The sequence below is a fragment of the Ambystoma mexicanum genome, chromosome 4q, assembly GCF_040938575.1.
Source record: "Ambystoma mexicanum isolate Mex_15411 chromosome 4q, UKY_AmexF1_1, whole genome shotgun sequence".
Lineage (NCBI taxonomy): Eukaryota > Metazoa > Chordata > Amphibia > Caudata > Ambystomatidae > Ambystoma > Ambystoma mexicanum.
The window spans coordinates 661,101,690-661,123,618 of NC_090928.1; the positions used below are offsets into that span (position 1 = coordinate 661,101,690).

Consider the following 21,929-nt stretch of genomic DNA (forward strand, 5'->3'; position numbering starts at 1 on the left):
ACCGGGGCACAGATTTTTCTTCTTTGGACGAAGAGGACATGGTGTCTGTTCACTCCGTCCAGGAGGATGTGGGGAATGACTGTGATGGAAATGCAGAGGACGACAGGATCGTCGAGGGGGGTGACGGCAGAGCCGATGACGTAGGCGATGGGCCCAGCAAGCCTACCTCCCAGGGACGTGTCGCTGGACATCCTGTCCACTCTCCACACGCTGGTGTCAGAGATGCAGAGGAGGATGCTGACGACACCCCCGGTGCTGGTGGCATCGGCCCCACCGCCGGCGAAGAGGAAGCAGCACCCCACGCCACCTCATCAACCGCCTTATATACCCTCCCACCTAGGTATACGGATGACAACGGCAGCGTTTCCCCGCCACCAAGAGTTGAGATCTTTCCACTTCATGGTCGCCTGCACGTCTGAGCTCTTTCAGCTAACGACAGAAGAGACCAAAACGGAAGGGTTCCTTTACCAGCACCGAGAGGCTAAAAGCAAGACCATTCTGGCACTGCCTCTCCTAGACGACGTTTGGGATGAGGGCCTGGCGCTGATGAAAAATCCTGCCTCAACCCCCAGCGAAAAGAGACCGGCTGGAGAAGTACCGGGTTCCTGCGGTCGCAGCCTTCCCCAGACTCAGTCGTCTCGGCAGCTGCGAGGAAGAAGTCCTCAAATCCATAGTCTTCAGCCTCAGTTCCCCCGGACAGTGAGGGGAAGAAGTTGGACACCATGGGGAGAAAGGTGATCTACTCAGCGGCAACAAAGGTCAAGGCAGCAAATGCGCTTGCAATCCTGGCCAGGTACGATAGGGAGTTGTGGTACAAGATGGCCCCATTGCTGGAATTTCTCCCCGACGACAAGCGAGTCGAGGTGCTGGAGATCCACCAGGAAGGCAAGGTGTCATCGGACCATGCCATCACTGTTGCCCTGGACATCGCAGACACGGGTTTCTGCTAGATGGGGAACAGTGTTTGCATCCATCGTCGTGGCTGGTTGAAAGCCAACAACTTTCGGCATGAAGTTCAGACGAGGGTCGTGGACATGCCGTTCGACGGGGACAATCTCTTTGGGAAGGCTGTCGATGAATCGTTGCAAGCCATCATGACTGTCATGAGATGGCCGAGATGGACTAGGCACGCTTCAGCAACATTGCCCTTCCTTTCGTTCCTCCGGAGGGAAATCCGGAAGATCATTGAAGGGTTTCAGTAGGTGATCGGCCTCATACCGTCAGCCCTCCAGTTCCACGACCCAGGAGGCCTACATGGGTCATTCTAAGGCTTTCACAGGTGGCCGCTGCCGCCGTCACTCCCAAGACGGCACGCAGGCCCCGACGCAGGACTAAACCGGCCAGGACATTGGGGCCCCCAACCAAGCAACCCGGTGGGAAGCTGACTGGTGGGCTTTGTCAGCGATTGGAAGATCATCTCCACTGACCGATGGATGCTAGATGCTCTCGCCCATGGACACACTCTGGAATTCCAGAAGAAGTGTCCATGGATACCACCGGTGACCCGACCGGAGCAGCACATTCCACAGCTCCTGCAGGAAGTACGGGCCATGCTCAGCACCGTCCGGCTGCTGACGGATCTGGGGGTTCTCTGTGAACTATCCTAAGTCCTGCTTGATTCCATCGCAGGACGCTCTGTTCCTGGAGTCCAGGCTCTACATGATGGTCTGCCTGGCAGCCCCCTCAGAAAAGAAGATTGCAGCCATTTTGGGCAAGGTGCAATGGCTTTTGGCACTGAAGATTGCCACGGTGCGGACCATCAGGCCGCTGCTCGGCATGATGTTGTTGTGCTTCTACCTAATCAGACTCTGCAGGTTGCGGATGTGACCCCTCCAGAAATTCCTGGACGCCCTGTGGGTCAAGGTGTCCGGAAGCTTCGCAGACAGGATTGTTCTCTAAAGGGAGTCCCGTGGGGGCGATAAGGTGGTGGGGCGTGCGCTCCAGCATCACCGGGGCACGGACCTCTAGAGCCCTCCATACCAGGAGACGATCACCACGGACGCTTCCCTGGAGGGCTGGGGAGACAACACCGGACGTCTCCACGCCAGAGGCCTGTGGCTACAGGAGGAGAGGATCTCAACATCAATGTCCTGGAACTGCGAGCAGTGTTCCGTGCCCTCAAGTCGTTCCTTCCGTCCCGCAAGAGCAAGGTGGTGAGGGTCTTCACAGACAATACCACCACGATGTACTCTTACGACCCGTCCCCTTTCCTCTATACTGTATGGGTGTCCCGCACGAGGGACGGGAGATGGAACCTTTTTCACCATAAAAATCTTCTTCCCCTTTAAATTTAGGGGGGTGCGGCCCTGGCAGCATGCGCTCGCCTGACTCCGTCCACCAGCGCCACTCCCCCAGGCCCCTTTTCCGTGTCGACAGGAATGAGCCAATTTCACCAGCGCTCCTGGGTTTGGCTTCTGCCATGTAATACCACGTGCTCTTCCACGGATATTCTTCTATCTTTCTCTTTTTTCTTTTAGGTACTTGGTCCTCCGACGCCACACTCCTCCCTGGCACATCATGTCAGCTGCGAGGGTCTCTTCCCCCACTTCCGACCCCCATAACCTTTGCCTCCAATACCTTAGTGCTGACCACGGCTGGGAAGGTTGTTCCGCATGCGACGCCTTGAAACCACGGGCACTAAAGACCAGACTAGCTAGGTGGAGGAAGATCCTCCAGAAGTCACCTCCGGAGGACCTAAAGGACTTCGTCAAACCGCTCGATGCCAAAGGCAAGGCCTCTATTCACCATCGCACCCTGCAAGGGTGACTCCTTCCCAAGGAAGCGCATGACTGGGAGGAACCTTCTGGGTTAAGAGACACCTGCAGCAGCTCCTGGAACGTTGGTTTGCCTGGTGAAGCCCTGCTGCTGTGCTCAAGCTCCGAATGTGCCTCAACTAGAGAAGCCCTGCAAGGACGACTTCTCCCCTTGATTTGGTGGGACCTATCAACTCCAAAGTGAACTCGTCTGGACATCCTCTCGGAGCTGACTGTACTTCCTTGCTGCTGCAGGAACCGAAGTGCCAGGGAAATGAACACCAGATTCGGAATGCATCACTTTTAAGTCAGACCCGAGCTGCTGGAAGATCCTCCAGACTCCTAGTAAGTAGGACTGAGCCGGTATCCGAGAGTCCATGGTGGTGCTATTTGCTGAGACGCGAGGAGCTGAAACCGCAAAGTGCCGCTGAATAGAAGTTTGTCCCTTTCTGTCGCCGACCGTCCCATTGTGTTGCAGGAGTCCTCAGAAGTCCTCCCTCTTGTCCTCACGACTGAGGCACAGGAACAGAAGCCAACAGGAACCATTACTTCTAACCAAAGGTACTGTACAGTCTAAGAGAACATACCTCTTGTTGTGGCAGCCTTACTTGATCTCAGTTGAGACTGGTCTTGGTTGCTCCTGTAGAGTTGCTCACAGCTTCTTTACTTCACAAGCCCAGGCAACTTTTGGCCCTACATTGATTCTAGTATTTTCTACAAAGACTTCTAAAACATTGTGCTAGACTTTTATTCACCTACAAGAAGTGCTTCAGCTCAGCTAGACTTGTACCCAATTGACATTGGCTGGCCTGGCTCCTGGAATAACTTCTGTCCTCTGACATTTGTGTTTTCCCTTTCCTTACAGCAAGGGGTTAACTTACTTTGCATTGGGGGATTCAAAAGTACTTACCTGCTTCAAAATATGTGTGATCTCTTGTTTTATTCTATAACCTTTTTCTTTGACATGCTTTTAAGTATTGCTCTAAATGCAACAGTGATATATTAATGTCCACAGTGTCCTAGCTATTTGTCACCTGAGGGTGTAGGAAGTCTGTGTGCCATCCCAAAGGGGCATTTGCTGATTTAGAGAAACTAATACTGTGTATTTTGGAGTGTATTTGTATGCTATTTGTACGCTATTTTGTATTTGTATGCTTGCTGCCCCTTCTGAAGAAGTCTTATTCAAACTGACTGTTAAATAAATTAAATAAATTAATAATTGTTTAATCAAGAAACCTTGTAAGTGTTTATTTGAATACTTGTCACTGTGAATCTCTGTGTAACTACCCTACTACCCACATTGACACATCTTGAGATACGCCTGACTGCTCAATCACGCTACCAACCTGTGTAGTACAGACAAAGATTGGGTTCCTATTGCCAGGCGGTCAAGGTTTTTTTAATTTTTTTATTTATTTATTTGCATTTGTTAAGCGCACTTGCAGCCCATGAGGCATCGAGGCGCTGTTACAGAGGAAACACAGATTTAAGATTACATTCGGAGGCTCTTAGTTACAAGTTAGCAGGCATAAAGGCAGAAACAGGTTAAAGTCACACAAAGAGTCTGGTTTTGATAGCCTTACGAAAGGCAAGGTGGGACTCGATGATTCTGAGGTGAGGTGGCAGGGCGTTCCAGTGCGTGGCTGCAAGGGTGGGGAAACTGGAGCCACCAGCACGCACTTTCCGAGAGGTAGGCCTGACAATGGTGTTGGCGTAGAAAGATCTAAGCGGTCTTGTGGCGGAGTGCCTGGTGATTCTGTTCGTCAGGTGGGGGGGGGGAAAGCTCGTGAATGCATTTGTGGGTAATGGCAAGAGTTTTAAAGACAATTCTTTCTTTAACAGGGAGCCAATGCACTTGCCTTCTGATTTCGGAGATGTGGTCTCTCCTTGCGGTGCCGGTGGCTGCCCTTAGAGCATTGTTCTGGGCTAGCTGAAGTTTGGCGATGTTTTTGTTGGAGGTCCCGACGAGAAGGGCATTACAGTAGTCAAGTCTTGACCCGATGATGGCCCTGGCAATCGTGAGGCTGCTTTGACGGGCCAGGAAGGGCCTTGTTGCGTTGATGACTTTGGTGTAGTAGGCTGAGGAGGCGGCGATGGCATTGACCTGTCTGTCCATCGACAGGTCGGAGTCAAGGTAGACTCCGAGTGTCTTAACATGGTTAGAGACTTTAATTGGAATATTATCAATGGTGAAGGAGGCGTACTGTTCTCCAAGATTGCCGAGGGTGAAAGGTGAGCCAATAAGGAGGAGTTCGGTTTTTTCACCATTGAGGCAAAGCCAATTCTCCGCCATCCAGGATTGGTTGTTGTAGTGCACCCAAAAGGTACTACTCCAAATCTTGCCTAACAGGGGGCTGTTCCATAGGAGGGAGCCTGCTGAGGAAACAGATTGCCCCCCAGCTCGCTGTTTAGTGAAGTGCCTTACACAGAGAGTTGGTGCTGGACTGTTGGGAAAGATTTCTCTTTACTGCACCTTTCCTTCCACCATTATGGAACCTCCAAACCTTTTGCTTTTATTTTTGATGCTGATCTGCTCTTTTTATTCGGTGCAGTGAAGCCTTAAGCTTCACTAAACTGGCTTTTGCTCAAATGTTATGGGGAAACTCCTTCAGGCTGTCTGTGCTGGGAAACATTGTTTCCCTTAGTCGTGTAACTGTGTTACTACTTTTGGTTACTTTATATCTCTTGTAACTTTTTATCATTGTACAATGCAGCTTACACTGCAGTACAATGGGGTACCTTTGTTTTGCCATAGACTTGCACTCAGAGGATTTTTGGTTACTCTAGGTGTGCTAAAAGTATAAACGGTTCCATGTAATAATGTCGCCATAACAATCTCGCCATGCAAAAATATCGCCGGAAAATTGTCGTTTTTTGTAGCGACATTATTGCATGGAACATGTGGGGGACACCCCCGGAACCCCCAAACTTTTTTTTAAAAAAAAATGTTTTGCCCCTGTCCCCATATAAATGGTCACCCAAATAATATCGGCACGACATTTTCCCGGCGATATTATTTACGGCAACCATATATATGGGGATATTATGACCTCACACCGTATAAACTGGTGGCAGCAGTGACTTTTTCCCACTTTTTGGGACTTTTCGTGTGTGTGTGTGTGTGTGTGTGTGTGTCTATTTCTGTCATTGGCTAGTTAGGGAAGCTGCTCTTACCTGGATTTTAGTATAAGAAGGGGAGCCCTGCACCAATTCTTCAGAGATCCGATCCTGGAGAAACCTGAAGGAGCCAAGACTTCTATCCAGCTGTGAGACCTGCGAAGAAACCGGAGACCCTTCGGAATGAGGCCTGCCTACCAACTTCTGCTGCTGTCCTGGAGGAGCCCTATCTTGCTGAAGATCTTTAGCAGACCTGCAAAGAATCTGCGACCCTGGGAGTGGAGGGAGCATCCATTCCTGACGTCTGTTTGGTACCCTGCAAAGAAGAGCCTTCAGAAGTGTCCCTGTACCACCCTGTGGCAGACCAGCTCCGAGTTTGGGCTACCGTGCTGCCGACGTCACCGTCCAGAGTTTTGACCTGCAACTTTGGGAATCCTCAGCTGCCCTGCAAGACTCACCTATGCACATTTTCGGCATCCTAGCATCAAGGGGCCCGGGATATGAGGGAACGTCTCACTTTTTGCTTACCTGACACGAGTCCAGTCATGAGAGGGGTCTTGCATAGAGTTTTGCTGCATTCTTCATTCGAGATTCCTTGCTCCAGCGAAAGACACCAACCGGAGATCCTCTAGAACCTGCAACCCCTTTGTATCGAGGACTACGGCTGACAGCGGGAGAGGTGATTTCGGACCATCTTCCATCATGGTCTGTTAATCTGTAACTCCTGCTCTAACCAGATTGGCTTTGCTATTGCTTGCTCACGCAAGACTTATGAAAGTTGGGGCTACCTCCGTTAGCTAGTTTAACTTATCTGACAATTAAAACCCTTCACTGGACCCCAGAGACCCTACCTGCATTTTTTTCTGCCTCTCAAAATCTGTGGAACTTTACCTAAACTATTGGGCAAAAGGCCCCAGACAACGTAGGGCTGGACTTTGTTTGCTAGGGATCATTCTCTGTGGACCTTAAGTGCATAATATAAACTTACCTTTCCTTTGCTGAAGTTTGTGATGTATGTTATGCCCTCGGATAAATGAATTTATATGTGATCTATTTTTGCTAGTGTTGTGTGATAACTCTACCTGCCAGTAGTCTTTTCTATAGTTTGTTTGGCCAATAAATGACAATTGTATTTTTATACATCCTGACTAAGTGTAATCTGTGATTCCCATTGTGTGAACTCATTGTGGACCCTTTACAAACTTAGCCTAGACCGCCTGTCACTGTTACCTGAACTGGTTTGGCTACAGCTCCCCAGAGGTGTCCCTGTCACAATATAGGTTGGCCTTCTATACATCTGTCCACCAGGCCAGAGTATAGAAAATCAGTCCTAACACGGAGGAACGTAAAGATCTGGAGGGAGAGTATTTAGTGAGAGCAAGTTGTAGATCGTGTGGTCCCGGCCCCAGACTTAGCCTTCTGTCCCAAAAGCCTTGCTGTTTATGCAGGAAACAATTCATTCAGTCCTATGGACCTGCCAATCACCTGGGGTGGCTGTGCCAGCTGCCCAGTTCTAACTGGTTCCAGCCAGGAATACCTTCATACAAAGGCCAAAGAGGTTTCGGTCTCCTCTCTCACTTCCTGCCGCAGCAGACACACTAGAGCCTTGGCGGGCTTTACAAAGGGATCCCGCCGAAGGCAAAACTCAGAGGACCCACCCCCACCTGGAATGGTAGCCAAAGGGCCGAGAAGGAACATACAAATGAAAAATTGCTACTCAAGAAGACTGGGCATTTTGGGAAAATGGTCCCCTGTGGGTGCTGTACTGCAGCTGTGAAGACAGCCTGCGAGTAACTAACCCAAAAATGGTAAAAATGTATCCACTGCCACCAGCCATTTAGGTTTGTCTTTTAGTGTAACTATAAAAGTTACAGGAGAAGTGGGAAAGGAGTTAGTGTAGCCCGTCAGCACTCCACATAAGGTGGTGTGTGCTGATCCCACAAAAAGAAAGTTAAGTAAGATAAAGTATCTTACTATTCATGAGAACAGTAGTTCTAAGGAAAAAGTAATAAAGAATAGGAATTAAGGCCCAATGGACTCCCCAGCAACACTGCACACAGGGTGCTGTGTGTTGCAAATATTTATTACAGATGCCTGTAGTGTGAAATACATGGAGCATGACTCCAGTAAAAGTAAAAAGAATAATGGTAGCGGAAAAATAGGATTCCCATCTCAGAGCAAAAAGAATGAGTGAGTGGTAAGAAGCCTCACTCACTCAAGACAGTTAAGCAAATAATCCCAGACGTCCAGCAGAGGTGCTGGTTGTCTCTCCGGTTGAGGGGAATTGGCACAATAAATTAAAATTCTCCCTAACAGGGATGGATTTCTGAAGGCCAAGGCCTCTGTGAATGTAATGCAAGTCTTACCTGCTCTGTGTTGGTTTCGATTAATTCATTCTTTCCTGATACCAGTGATTCCAAGTATTAATTGCCAAGTGCTTTACTTAACTTGAATAGCGTCCAACTATACTATTCTACAAGTGTGTAGAAAGTTCTTTTACTTACCAGTCTGTAATTGTCTTCTTGACCGTCAGTGTGCTCAAAGGTGCTCTACTACTGCCCTTCTCGCTCCTAAAATATGCCTGGCTACTCACCCATAGCTAACGAACCTCTTGGGTAGTTCAGGCCTATACTAAGAGTTGGATCCCTGTACACTAAACATAGTCTTCTATAGTCCTACCTTTTGGTGGACTTTAGTAAAACTCCCCAATAATATACCTTTTTTGATATTACCAAAATGCTTTCCTCTTGTGATGTAAATGTCACTGTTATCCCATAACATTTCTACAGACTACACTAAAATTAAATGGAGCCTAAATGTAAAAACTAAATTAAAGTCCGATTTTAATATATTCTTTGTTTTTTTACAGGGATGGGACAAAAGAAGGGGAACATATCTCGCAAAATGGACTGCCGTCAGACCAGGATTCTCCAAGGGTTAGTTACCGCTCCCAAGCCTACCAAAGCTACAAAAGTTTTAATAGCCGACGAGCAGCCAATGACCGATCCTGGTCTGGACTGTGAGAGATGGATTGTTTCCATGATGTGTTTCTGTTTTTGATTGCTCAACGTTTAAACAATCTTGCTTTTTTGTTTCATCCTACCAAATGTAATTGTTTTTATTGGGGAGGTGTGTGTGTCGGAGTAGGTAGTCCTCGTAATTCTGCGTAGTTTGACTCGACCTGTATGTTATCTTGGCAAAATGATTGAAGGGTGCCAAGTTGACTCATGTGACATATTTATTTCTCTATTTATTTGTGCGTCTTTCATTACAATTACAGCAAAAACAATATCCCAAATGGAGTTTCCACAATGTAATTGTATTGCCAGGCACCATATTTTTAAACAGAGATCTCAGTAATGGAGAATGCGTGCCGTTGCACATGGTACATTCGGGTCTTTCCATACACTGCACATTCTCTCACTGTATCCGATATGAATAGAACAATGTAGAAGATGATGCAAGAAATTACAGCTGTTGTAAGAAAAACACACCCAGATCTAAATATGTGCCCCTAGAAATATAATTCTTTTACCGTACATGCATCGTCATCCAAAAACACCCACCCACTGTGTTTAACCATGATGCCTTTATACATGTCTCTCCAGATAGGGAAGCAAGAATTGTAACATTGTGAAACCATCTCGCCATCTGGAATCTTTTCATACATTGAAATGAGAGATTCTCTTTCTGGTTTACATGATTTGTTATTTCCTTAATTTATATGCTTTTCATGTTTGTATATCCTTTTTACTTTTCCTTATGCATTTTTACACCTTTCAAATTGTGCATGCTTGATTTCTTATAATTTCAGAGCTCATTTACTATTCGTCTGTAACTCACCTATGCTTGTCATCTAGTATATAGCAAGCTGAATAATTCCATGCTCTTTACACACATCTGAGAATCACAGTAATACTTCATATCAGTGCACTTTTACAGGAATAACCTGAGTCGTATTGTTCAAAACATGTACTCTTGACGTTATATTTGCTTTTCATGTTCCATGTTGTCATTTCCTTTGTCAGGATTACAATGCATAGTTTATTTTGTAATGAAGCTATCAACAGACATATATAATTATATATGTGGACATAAATATTCACCTTCATGTAAACATCCTTTTTATTTCAGTAAAAAGCAGCAGTCTTTGGTCCCTATACCATGAGTATTACATTGATTTTGAAAACCACTGCTTTATCCAGAATTAATAGAGCACTTTATCTGTCTAGTACACTGAGCATCTACTCGGCACTATCTTCCACGCCTAGATTGTTATCTTTAAAAAAGAAAGTGGGAAAATTAATCTTTTGGTAAATTTGTAGCAAACAAAATGTATTTCCAGCTACTTAAAAAGAAAAAAAAACAACCTTTCACCCTCTTACTACCCACCTTTCTTCTGGCTTATCAAATATGAGTTTTACCAAACCAACTTTAATCCTAAAAAAATATCTAAGACCAAAGTCTACGTTTCAATCATGGCACAGAGACCAAAAATGTTGCATTGTATTAAATGTTGTGTGCACATTGATAACCAACAAGTTGTCAGACATTTGACCCACCGTTGTGTTGCACGTTCACAATATTGATTTATTTTTTTAATACCTCAAGCATAGCTAGTCACTGCAGCACTTGCAACTAACCCCATCCACTGTCGTAATGAAGAGACCATGTATTAATGTGTGTTGTAACTGTTTTTGTTGTATTGGTACTGTTTTGGTTTGATGTTTTGTCTTTTGTTGCGTTATTGTATGTCAGTTTTGCATGAGTAAAGCATGTTTTCATTAAAATATATTTTGCTCCTTTTTTCAGTTTCCCTGAGCATTGTTCATTTGCATTCCAGTATCTAGTAATTAATCATATGTTCCATTGCACTTTTCACGTTTGTTAATAACCCATCCAAGTTACCGTTGTGCTACAGAAACATTCAATCTTATGGATTAGAAAGCAGCCATTCGTTACTGGGACCGCTCGTTAGACTAAAGGCTTAATGTTCCTCTGCAGGTTTGTTGGAACCAGTTTTAAGTTGGTGGAATCCGACCTTCCAGCTGTCGCATCAGCTAGAAGGTATTTGTGCATTACCTAAAGCCCAGGAAGGTGGAGTAGGTGGTAGCGGAGGTCAACGTTGATCTGGGTAGATTATAGCTGTTGGTAGATGAACATGAATTTCCTTTACTCATTCTTGGAGATAACCTTTTGGTGGTCTACTGTTTCTGTTGTATCCTCCACATTTGAGTCATTCAGATATATTTCAGGCAGTGTCTGTGTTGGAAACCTCTGCAATTTGGCACTAGCGAAACTGGCTAATGTAAATCAGTTCGAAAATTGAGACAATATTGATCTTTCCCAATTACTAGGTCCACTCCATCTCTGGAGCATGCTACCCTTGTGGATGACAATTTCTTTCTCCAAGTAAACATTTTATTTGCCCTTACAAACCAGCATGTGAAGATTAAATGGTTCTTTAGATTTATTTGATTTGCAAATATGATTTATTATAGTTATTTAATAGATTTGTATTTATTCCAGTATACATCACTCAGATATCTGGCCTGTTGGTTCTAGTGGGCTGTTCAGGAAGGACCACATTGGGTAGGATGCTGCTTATTAGCTACAGATGGTGTTCTTCCATTGGATTCAGATATTGCCTCTGTAGGTTATTGGACTCGTGTGATATGAACCTTGACTGGCACTGGTACCAAAAGCACCTTGAAACTTATACCCTGGATTTGCTTGGTGTGGTCTTAAAGTAGCTACAGACCGCTTCACTCACTCGTCGTTCCTTTAGGAAACAAATTGTTTAATATTTAGGAAAGGGTTTGCACTATCAAAATACTATAATTTATAGATTAACAAGGTGATGCAACCCTGCCGATTCTGCAGATCATCACTTACACTGCAGGCTGTTTCTACAGCATAGCTCAGTATCCCCTCATACTGTGATTCTGTTAGAGATTCACTGTAAAATAAGATTTTATAGGTGCTAGTAAAAGGCAGAGGTTGGGGCTAGTTCCTGCTGCTAAGCAGGATCTTTTTGGGGCAACAGTATGAAACTGTCATGCTGCCCTCAATTCAACTAGAACAAGGTATACACCATAAAGGATACAGGTGGAGTTAACATTAAAGGATACAATATGGATCCAAATTCTTTCTTCTTAACCTTCACTGAAGAATCCTCAAGGAAGAATCCTTTCCCTTGATTACACCCACTGTCCGATACAAAACACGGCCAGAGCGAGGAATCAATTGAAAGGATGAATAACTATGCACATTCTCCAATCTGTGTACAAAGAAGCATACGGTAAGAAATAAGAATATTAGCTGTACTCCTTAAATCCCACTAATGCTACACTAACCTGTAGGAGTGGTTTGTCGAGGTGAGCTTCAATGTTCCAAATGAATCCAAAACACCAACGGAAAGGAAGGGGGGGAAGTTAGTAGGAAATGAATCCCGAAAGGAACGAGGGCCGAACTAGAGTCGGGTTGGTGCACTCTGGATAGCGTCCTTAGTTTGGTGCACTAAACATAATACAACATAAACCTGGTATCTCCAGCAGGGTCTAAATGGAAGAGTCTTTGGTTGGCAGAACGTAGATCACCTTGATTAATGTTGGAAAACAATTAATAGGCATCTCCAGCAAGTTCAAACAGAAAATCTTTCTCTATTCATTAGTGCATTATGCACCCTTGATGTCAAATTGGAAAATAAAGTAATCCCAACCGGGACACAGTACTTATATCTCAGTAAATGAATGTTCATGGACACGGGACTAAGAAAGATGCAGTAAATACTCCCGTAGCTCCGAGAGTAGCATTGAAGGTTATAAACAAATGATAACACACAGCAGTGGACATGTGCTAGAAGTATACCTTACGGCAAGTAAGGTAAAGACACCTCCATGGGAAACAGCAAACGGCTTCGGGAAGCCGCCACGAGGTGCAGCAATCGGCTTTGATGCTCAGGTCTCAGGAAATAGCGTGGAAAATGGTCCGGAATCCAGGAATGGAAACAGGAATGCTTTAAGAAGCGTAGAGCTGAAGGACGCGGTCCGCACGGAAACAAACCGCCAGCAGGAAACAAAGTTGCAACAATCAGAAGCGCGGGGCGCTTCGTGAACAGGACCTAAATGGGTACCAAAGGCATGTGACTGGTGAGCCAAAGGCGCGATCACGTGACTTTAGGAGCAGGAATGCAATGCCGTTTCGCGGGAGTTTGGAAAATAGCCTCCACCTGTTATAGAACAGTCTTGCTGCCGTTCTGAAAGCATATAGACTCCTGCTACCATATGCAACAGGTGAGTGAGGCATGACACAAACGTGTTGATGCCGAAATGATGTTTAGACCAAAATAATCATCACTGCTTTAGAAAAGAGAAGTACAAATTATCCTGGTTGCTTATGATCCCTTGATTGAAGAGGAGCATTCAAGAGGGGTGTGCTATGCCTGGCTGAAAATGTGTGTGGCTTTGCCAAGCAGGCAGGAAAGGCCTTTTATTTGACCACATGTCTTGGAAGATGTTCTGGGGATTTCCCTCATCCAAAGTGAGTGAAACCCTGAGGTGGTTCATCCTGAAGGATTCTGTGTGGCCCTGGAGCAGGAGCCCTTTCTGAATGGGGTGAACAAACATTGTCTTAAATTCAGATCCTTCCCTTTTTTGGCAATTGGGAAACTACCTAAAATATCGCCCGATTCACATCTATCCATGTAAACTTTGTTGAAGTAGCATGAAGACGAACTGGATAGTAGGATATCAGGTGGCACTGGACGTGTGAAAAAAACACTCCTTTCCAAATTAGTTTTTCTGAAAAATTGCATGAGGCATTGCCACCTTCCATGTATGGCGGCGATATAAGGACCGAAAGAAATCCTCTACCTAATAGGGACACCTCCGTACCCAGAGGGTTACTTTGTGAAGACGGAATTGTGCGTTTTCACGCCGTTTCACTCTTAACATGGTTAGTTCAAAGCCAGCTGTTTCACCTGGCTCAATGACGGTAAAGCAGCACATTCTGTTGGCACGTTTGACGTTTTTGCAAGAGCTACAGTGTGCAGGCTTTGAATTGGCTGTCACCCAACTCAGGCCTTTTAACCTTGACCGAACTGAGCAAACATTGAAAGGGTATAATATGAGCCAAACCTCCAATTTAAGGACCTGCACCAAACAACTAATTTGAGTTCAAGAGTGTTTCAGATAGCTCAAATGGTTCTTGCATTCTGGTTTTGAGATGCTGGCTTTTATGTCCTATGTAGATGGTCTGAGGTGGAATGAGGAAGATTTTGTTTTCCACAGTAGATTGAGTTTTTATTGTGAAGTATATGCAGATTTATCTAGAGTTTTCACACACCACTCCCCCCATCATGGCATCATGTTGAGCGTTGCAAACATTTCATGGACTCTTCACCCCGACTCTTACTCTGATGGCAAAGAAGGAAAGTGCAGACAGTGGTGTGAAGAAGCACACTGGCAAGTCTAAGCAAAATGAATATACAAGTAACCAAGAAGCATAGCGCATGTGTCAAGCGACATATTCAACTGTCTTCAGGACCAAGAAGCTTAATTTAAGGAGACCCAAAGTTGTAAAGTAGACTGATAGACTATAGGGCAGTTTTTACGAAGTCATTTCGCTTAAGCAGGTGCATTATGTGCTTACTTTTTAGGCTTTCTCACAGAATAGTCAAACTTCTTCCTTCATAGGTCAATGACAATATGATTGTAGACTTGCGATACACTCGAGTCAATTTGCTTAGTTAATGGAACTTTAGATAACTTAAGATGTGATTTGCACTTTTGCCTTTAATGTTCTCAATGATTATTTTGGACAGTGACTAAAACTTCACAATTTATCATCCCATGCCATAATTGGAGCTCAATTTCAATCACGCATCAACTACACAATGCTCTAAGTTGATCATTTATTCTTTGGCCAGCTTGTGTTGTACTTTTTTGGCAATCGATCGACCTATGTTTGTTTGACCTCAGGGGGAACAAGAGCAGAAAGATGAAAGTATGATGATTTCATAAAACGGCATATAAGATCACTGACCTGGTATTTATAGAATGATTGGCAGCACCATATGAAGTGGTGCTTATTTAGAGTGACACCACCAAGAAGAATCCCATCTAGATTGATGAATGTTTTGTACTGTTCCCTAGGCTCGCCCATTTCTTTTCTTTGAATCGAAAGCTGTGGGTACATGTGCCACCAGGCTGATGCAATGTGTGCTAACGCTCCATAATCTGGCTGCTTCTGTTTGATTGTCTAATATGATTTGATACTTGCAGAATCCAGCTGGAAACAATCAGTGTAGATTTTATTTACAACATGAATAAATATGGAATTTGTAGTACTAGATGACCTGATGTTTGCCTTTGCCTGTGTGTGTTAACTCCTGTATCCCTTCGTGGGCACTTAAGGCAAAGTAGAGGTCTCCCCTCTGAACACACTCGACAGAGATTAGCAGAGTATAGTTCTCAGTTCTGTGGGATGCAGCCTCAATACAACTGGAGCATACATTTCTAATTCTCCAACTTCAACAGGGTTTTAGTCTCAGATTTATTTGTGTCCATGTCCAATTACAAATTCACTTTCATTTTAACAATGCCAGTTACTGTTCATGGTGTAAGAGCTAGATGAAATCCTCCAAGACGGGTCCCTCCAGTATTTACGTGTAAGGCAAGTTTGTTTCTTTATTCCTTCATTGGGCTGCATTTGCAGTTGTCGAGACTCTATTCAGAGCTTACGGCAAAATAATCTTTTTCATGCCATTGACAAACTCTTGCTTGTCCACATACAAATGGTGCAAAATGTCTGTAACCTACTAAAGCGTAAAGCAGTGTTGAGCTTTAGTAACTGCCTAATCCCACACACTCGTTTTGTAACAAATTGGCTGCAAGCAATGACACTGAAATTAGAGTAATGACGCAGTGAATACGAACTGGTCTTGAGTTTCCTTTCAAAAGCTAAAGCCATTGGGATTCCAATTAAAACCATTTTTGGATTAATGGCTCCGAAGACGACGTCAGCTTGACCAGTCAGAGCTGCTGGAAACCTGGCTGCTCACTAAGCTATCTCGAGCACACCGCAAGCAACACGATCCACAAAGCAAGTGATGGGCACGGCCACTGCTCTCTTTGTTTGGGGGTAATTAGCAGTGTGGTGTTGCGTGACTGCGGTGGCTTTCCACTTCCTTTAACATAAATCGAATCCATGTAATTATGAAGCCTGGAGCAGACCTGTGTAATTTTTGTGTTTGACTTCTGTGGTTTCCCCGTCTTTTCACGCTCCAAGATCCAAAACCTAACTGGGAATGGTGGATGTGAAATGCATGATGTAATCTCGCTAATTACTGCATGTTCTGATTATCTGGTGTCTATCTTCAAGGGGAAAAAACATTTACAGAAAAAATGTGGAAAACATTTTTTTTCTTGGCTTTTTGCGTACTGCTAGTGCACAGTACTGAGAGTCCTCTATTGATCTGCTACACTCTTGACATTACCTTCTAGTTTGCTTACATCCTGTAAATGTTACATACAAAAGGGCTGTGGTATAACGATCAAAACTTGATACCCATTTCCAGAATTGAGTTATTATTTTTGGTCTAATAATCAAAATCAAACCATTATCGGACAATATCAATTTTATTATAGAGTGAAGTACAGTAAAGCATACATTGTTGCCCTTTGTCTATATCCTTTATTCCTATTCCTTGGGTACTAATCGAGCAATCTCTTAATTTCTTCTCCAAAATTCAAGCAATGTAGATAAGCTTTCAGTACTTCAGTCTCATATTTAAAACGTCTATACCCAGCCCAGTTGGTGAAGCCAGTAATCAAACACCCTTGTTTCTCTTCAGCAATGTTGAAGTCTTTGCTTTGCCATTTGCAGGTGTCTGAAAATATTGACGGAAATGAAATGGTCAATGGTGCATCAGAACAAAGATCAAGCTCGAAAGAGAACAGTCCTGTTCCGTCACCAACTTCAGATCGAAAATCCAAGACTATTCATGGTCAGACAGCTGCTACTCTCCCAGCAAAGACGCAGGACTCATCTCCTTCTCAAATGGAGGGCTTCCTTAATCGCAAACATGAATGGGAAACGCATAATAAGAAAGCCTCAAACAGGTATGGGGAGCTCCTGCTAAAGGAAAACAAGCATATTACTTTTACAACACTACTATGTACACATGTCTGCTGGGTAATAATGTGATCCACCAAATCAGAAAACGATATATTAATCACATGGGCTTTAAACCTTGAAGCAAGCCACAAATGAAAACTCTGACCTGTGGATTACATATTTTGGGATATTTCTCACCCATTCTACTCCTCATCTGCACCACCATGACAAGAATGTTGATATTTTATATGGCTTTTTATGAAAACTAGGGTACACTTTAAATGGTTATCACACAATTAGATAGTCACATGGTGTGTCTTGCATTGATGAGCCAGACACCCAAACGCAAGTCAAGGATTCGCAAAGAATTATAGTTGATGGGCGAGGTTTGCAGATTATCCTGGTCTCATGATTCTCTGTTGGTTTCTTTCTGAGAGTTTGAAAAAAAAGTGTGATGTGGGATTCCATCTAAAGAAGCTACAGAATGCCCATTTTCTTACGTGTATGTGACACAAAAGACCGTTTACTTGAACAAATTGAAGAGCTTATTCTCTGTAAACTTGTGTACTATTAACCTTTAGACAACCAATCTTCAAAGTAAGGTCTTAAAAATCCTACCTTTTACCACATATTCATTGCTGATCAGATAGCTCAATATGTTAAATACTTGTTGCTGAGATGTAGATTGTAATTTTAAAAGCCAAGTTCAAAGCATTGAATACAAGTACACTTGGCAATGGCAACACCTCTTATTTACAATGCTGCTAAACTGCAAAAACATAGGGTGCAGACAATCTATTCAAAAAAGGTTATAATGCACAATTTATCTAATAGGCTCTGTAGTGCAGGCATTAAGACAAAATGATATCCAGACGAAGTAATCCACAAGTGTACATTTATGATACTGAATGTAAATATAAGAAATGTGCAACATATACATTTGTTCTTGTTTTTACTAATATAGGTCCTGGCATAATGTGTACTGTGTGATAAACAATCAAGAAATGGGCTTCTACAAAGATTCCAAAAATGCTGCATCAGGTATTCCTTACCACAGTGAGATCCCAGTCAGCCTGAAAGATGGTTTCTGCGAAATAGCAATTGACTACAAAAAGAAGAAACATGTCTTCAAACTCAAGTAAGAGTCTCTTAAGTGATATTTAGCAGCAGCAAAGTCATTTGACCTGTTCGTTGTCTTAAACGATGTCAGAAATATACTGTGAATACATAGATTAGAAAGAAAAGTGCTGTGTCTTTGAAATGTGTTTAAATTCTTCAGACTTTGGAAATTATGAGCATTATGAACATATGTGACCTTAAAGAGCTCACACCTTTTTTTATTTGTAGAAGCTGTTTCTTACACCTTCATTTTGTATCATGTGCTGGATCTTTTTTTAAAGTGTTTTGCTTATTTTTGGCTATCCTCAATGTGAATTACCTTAAACCCGTGAAACAGGAGTTGGTTTGAAGGGATGAGCAGTCTGCTGATTCATTACAGCACCAATATGTTCACATACCTGTAAGCCCTGGTTCCCACACTCCCTTTAAACCTACAATCCTATCTCAGCTTGTAGCCTTATATAGTTGACAAACCTACTCCCATTCCCCAAAGCATGGGTCTGCAACCATCACCGTATGTTTTGGACTTCAACTCCCATGATCCCTCACTATTGACCTAGGGCTGAAAGGAGTTGAAGTCCAAAATATCTGGCGAGCCAAACGTTGCACACACCTGCCCTTTGCATACAGCATAATGCTGCCACATACTTCAAACCATAGGTGCATACATTTGGCAAGTCGTGGAGCCTTTAAATGGGAGAAGTGGCAAAAGGGATATCCTCTTACTTGACAAATCCCAAACCTTCTGCGGGTATACGCTAGCATTGTTTATGGAGTTGATTGTCTGGTGTTTTCATGCACCCCAATCTTCCAATGATCAGTCCGTTGCTTCAGGTTAGTAGAACGTAAAGAGACCAAGGGACCCTCATGACAATCTAGGTACAAGACAAGGGAGGTAGGTATCAATAATAACATAGCAGAAAAGTCGACCTCCCTAATCATAGGCATTGCAAGAAATGCTGCCCTTTGTTAAGGGGTTGGGATGAAAGTCCAAAACTATGACGTAGCATGTCAGTCCTTGGTCATTTTTGTTTATTTCCATCTGTTTCCAGAGCTCTTTCTCAGTCAGGCTCTCACTGGCGATGTAGCCCAGTTTGTGCTCATGTGAGTCCTCAGGACTTCCTGCCCTGGTCATGGTGTTGCAAAGACACCCTGTAGTCTGTTTCTCTGGGCTGCTGCCCTGTGTGAACTCAAACTGGTGGCGGCTCTGTTTTGTTCTTAAGAGTTGCACAGTGCTGCAGTCATCTGTGATCAGGGATCAAAGAGTCAGCATTAAAATGGGGACCTAGTTTTAGAAGGCAGTGAGAATCTGAGGCTATGTTTACATGGTAAGCACAGAAATGTTTATTTGCCATATATGGGTGTTTCCTCCCCGAAACATCACATTGGGGAGCCTGAGCAACCATGACCAGATCTGGCTGGATGTATGAATGGAGTGCCTGAATTTTACTCCTGAATCCACATCTGGTCTGTTTGCCTGGGAAGAAGCCTTGAAGGCTTGAATGCTGTGAACACCCCTGATTCGGTGACCATGAAATGTTTGAATAGCATAAGAATAGGATATGTGAATCATACCATAGTCGAAAGCTAGCACGTGTCCTGGCACAGCTGGAAGAAGGGCTCACCCAAGGAAGACAAAGCCTCTTTGCCTGCACTCTGCACTCCAGGTGGCATAGATGGGGTTGAACCTACACAATCCAGACCTCACTCCACGACCAGAGGCAACCACACCAGTGCTCCCTATCCTGGACTCATCGGGCAGTCAAGCTTCTAACGTCAGAACTCTGTCATTGAAATTGTACTTTCCAGTCACTTATTGGCTTACCTTGAGTGTTAGAGGGGTTTTATGAGTGGTGTCGGGAACCTGCACAGGTTTCCCATAAAAGTCTAACCAAACTCTCACTTGGTAACAACGCTGAGCAGAAGACTTAGACAAAGGAGCTTGAGGTTTGGTATAAAGTACAAATGACATACACAAGAGCTGGCCAATCAGTGGATTGGCCACACAAGTAAGTACATGAGACTCTATTCAGCAACACATATGCATTAAGTCAAGGATACTGAAAGGTAGGTAAAACAATATATACACACATACAATCAGTTTGTTGTCCAAAATGGGACATACCACGTTTTAAAATGTTCCGTTTTAATGCCAACCCTCTGAACAATGACCTAAAGTGGCGGGGGAAAGATGCTAGAAAAATATGATCAGCCTTACCATGCTGTAAGGCAGTACCAGTACACAGCAGCTAAATTTAATGAATCCAATTATTTACCTCCGCAAAGTTCAAGGTAGGTATTTTGATGAATTTACAAGATCAGTCCTATGGACGGATTCTGAGAGGCCACCCACTTCTGAGGAACAGGGGCAAAATCTAAGGTCTAGCTAAACTCTACCTGGGTAGTATGACTGAACAGCAAGGCATAGATGTAGGAGAGTGTGAAAGTGGTGAAAGGTTCAGTTAAGTACACATAGAACTTTCTTAATACAAGTTCGGCAGAATGTATACACAGGTAACATACTAAAACAATCGGTACTAGCATATTTATGTTCATCTTGGTGTGATCTGCTAAGAGCAGAACCACTTCACTTTTAAGTAGTCAGAATAACTTTCTGATGCTTGTTAATCAGCTTAGAATCACATGCTGTGCATATGGTCCGACATCCAGTGGTAACCGGAGAGTATTGCATCTTGTCTTTCGGGGACCGAAAGGGGACGTCGGCATAGGCATGTCTGTAACACTATCCCTATCGTGACGTGTGTAGTACCCAAAATCCCTCACGCGCCGAGGTCCCTCAGATAGTTTTTTTCCACCCAGATAACTGGTCGCCCTATAGCGGAGCTCTTACTAGAGAGATTGTTTATCTTACCGACTTGTCGGTTTATTCCCCGTTAATCACTTCGCCAATAAGAACATCTTCGACGAAGAATACGGGGGAATCGTCTACAGCTGTGGATTTCGGCGCCTAAGATCCGGCGGCCGGATTTTTCCACGTGGTCGGGCCATCTGGCCGACCTATACAGTAGGGAGAGTGGGGTTGGGGTGTGTATATTGTTTAGTATGTCTTTCCTCCTTTCCCCTCTTTTCCCTTTCGGTCTGGTCATCCTTCCCTTTTGCTATGGAAAGGACTCCTTTTAGATTCTGCCCTAAGTGTAGGGTCAGATATCCTTGGAAGGACGAACACAGGACGTGTAACGCCTGTCTCCGCCTAGAGCACGACGAGAAGTGGTGTGCGGCATGCAAACTCCTTCGGCCCAAGACCCTTAAGGAGCGCCGTGTAAAGCGGTGGGCGGCGTAAGGCTTGTCATGCGTGGAGCCTCCCTCCCCCACCGCCACGCCAGCCGAAAGTGACAGGGGTACTTCGGATGACCAAAATTCCAACGTGGATGTTATAGACCTTGAGGCGGACACTTCTAGGTCCCCCACGCCCGTCCCCGACCCTTCCAGGCTCGACTCTGGTCTTGCTACAGGGACTACACCCGGCGACAGGGGCTTACAAGCGCATCGCACTAAGCACACAACCCCTACGCCAATTTCGACGCCTTCGTCGAAGAAGGCGAAAGCGCCTGCGGGGCCGCTGGAAACTTCGCCGGTTCCCTCGGATCGTTCAGATCCAAAGCCTTCCCCGCATCCACAGCAGCGTATTGCGACTGGGCAATGAAAACAAACCAAGGGCCTAAATCTACACGTTTCGAAGTTCGGGAGCACGACGCTTTGACGATTTCCAAGGCCTCAGTAGGCCCGAAAACTAAGACTAGGCCTCTACCCGGAAAATGGACCGCTAGGCCTCCTGGTGCCACGGACGGTATTTCTACTGCC

At 44.5% G+C, this 21,929-nt stretch overlaps 1 protein-coding gene across 2 annotated transcripts in view; it reads left to right on the top strand.

The window, feature by feature from the left end:
- SPTBN1 (spectrin beta, non-erythrocytic 1) overlaps positions 1-21,929 on the top strand; it is a 964,524-nt gene that overhangs the window by 886,666 nt on the left and 55,929 nt on the right. For both annotated transcript variants that reach the window (XM_069608234.1, XM_069608235.1), the window contains 3 exons: positions 8,740-8,806; positions 16,758-16,993; positions 17,953-18,126. In XM_069608234.1, the coding sequence (XP_069464335.1) occupies positions 8,740-8,806; positions 16,758-16,993; positions 17,953-18,126 (477 nt within the window). The remainder of the gene's footprint in view (positions 1-8,739; positions 8,807-16,757; positions 16,994-17,952; positions 18,127-21,929) is intronic.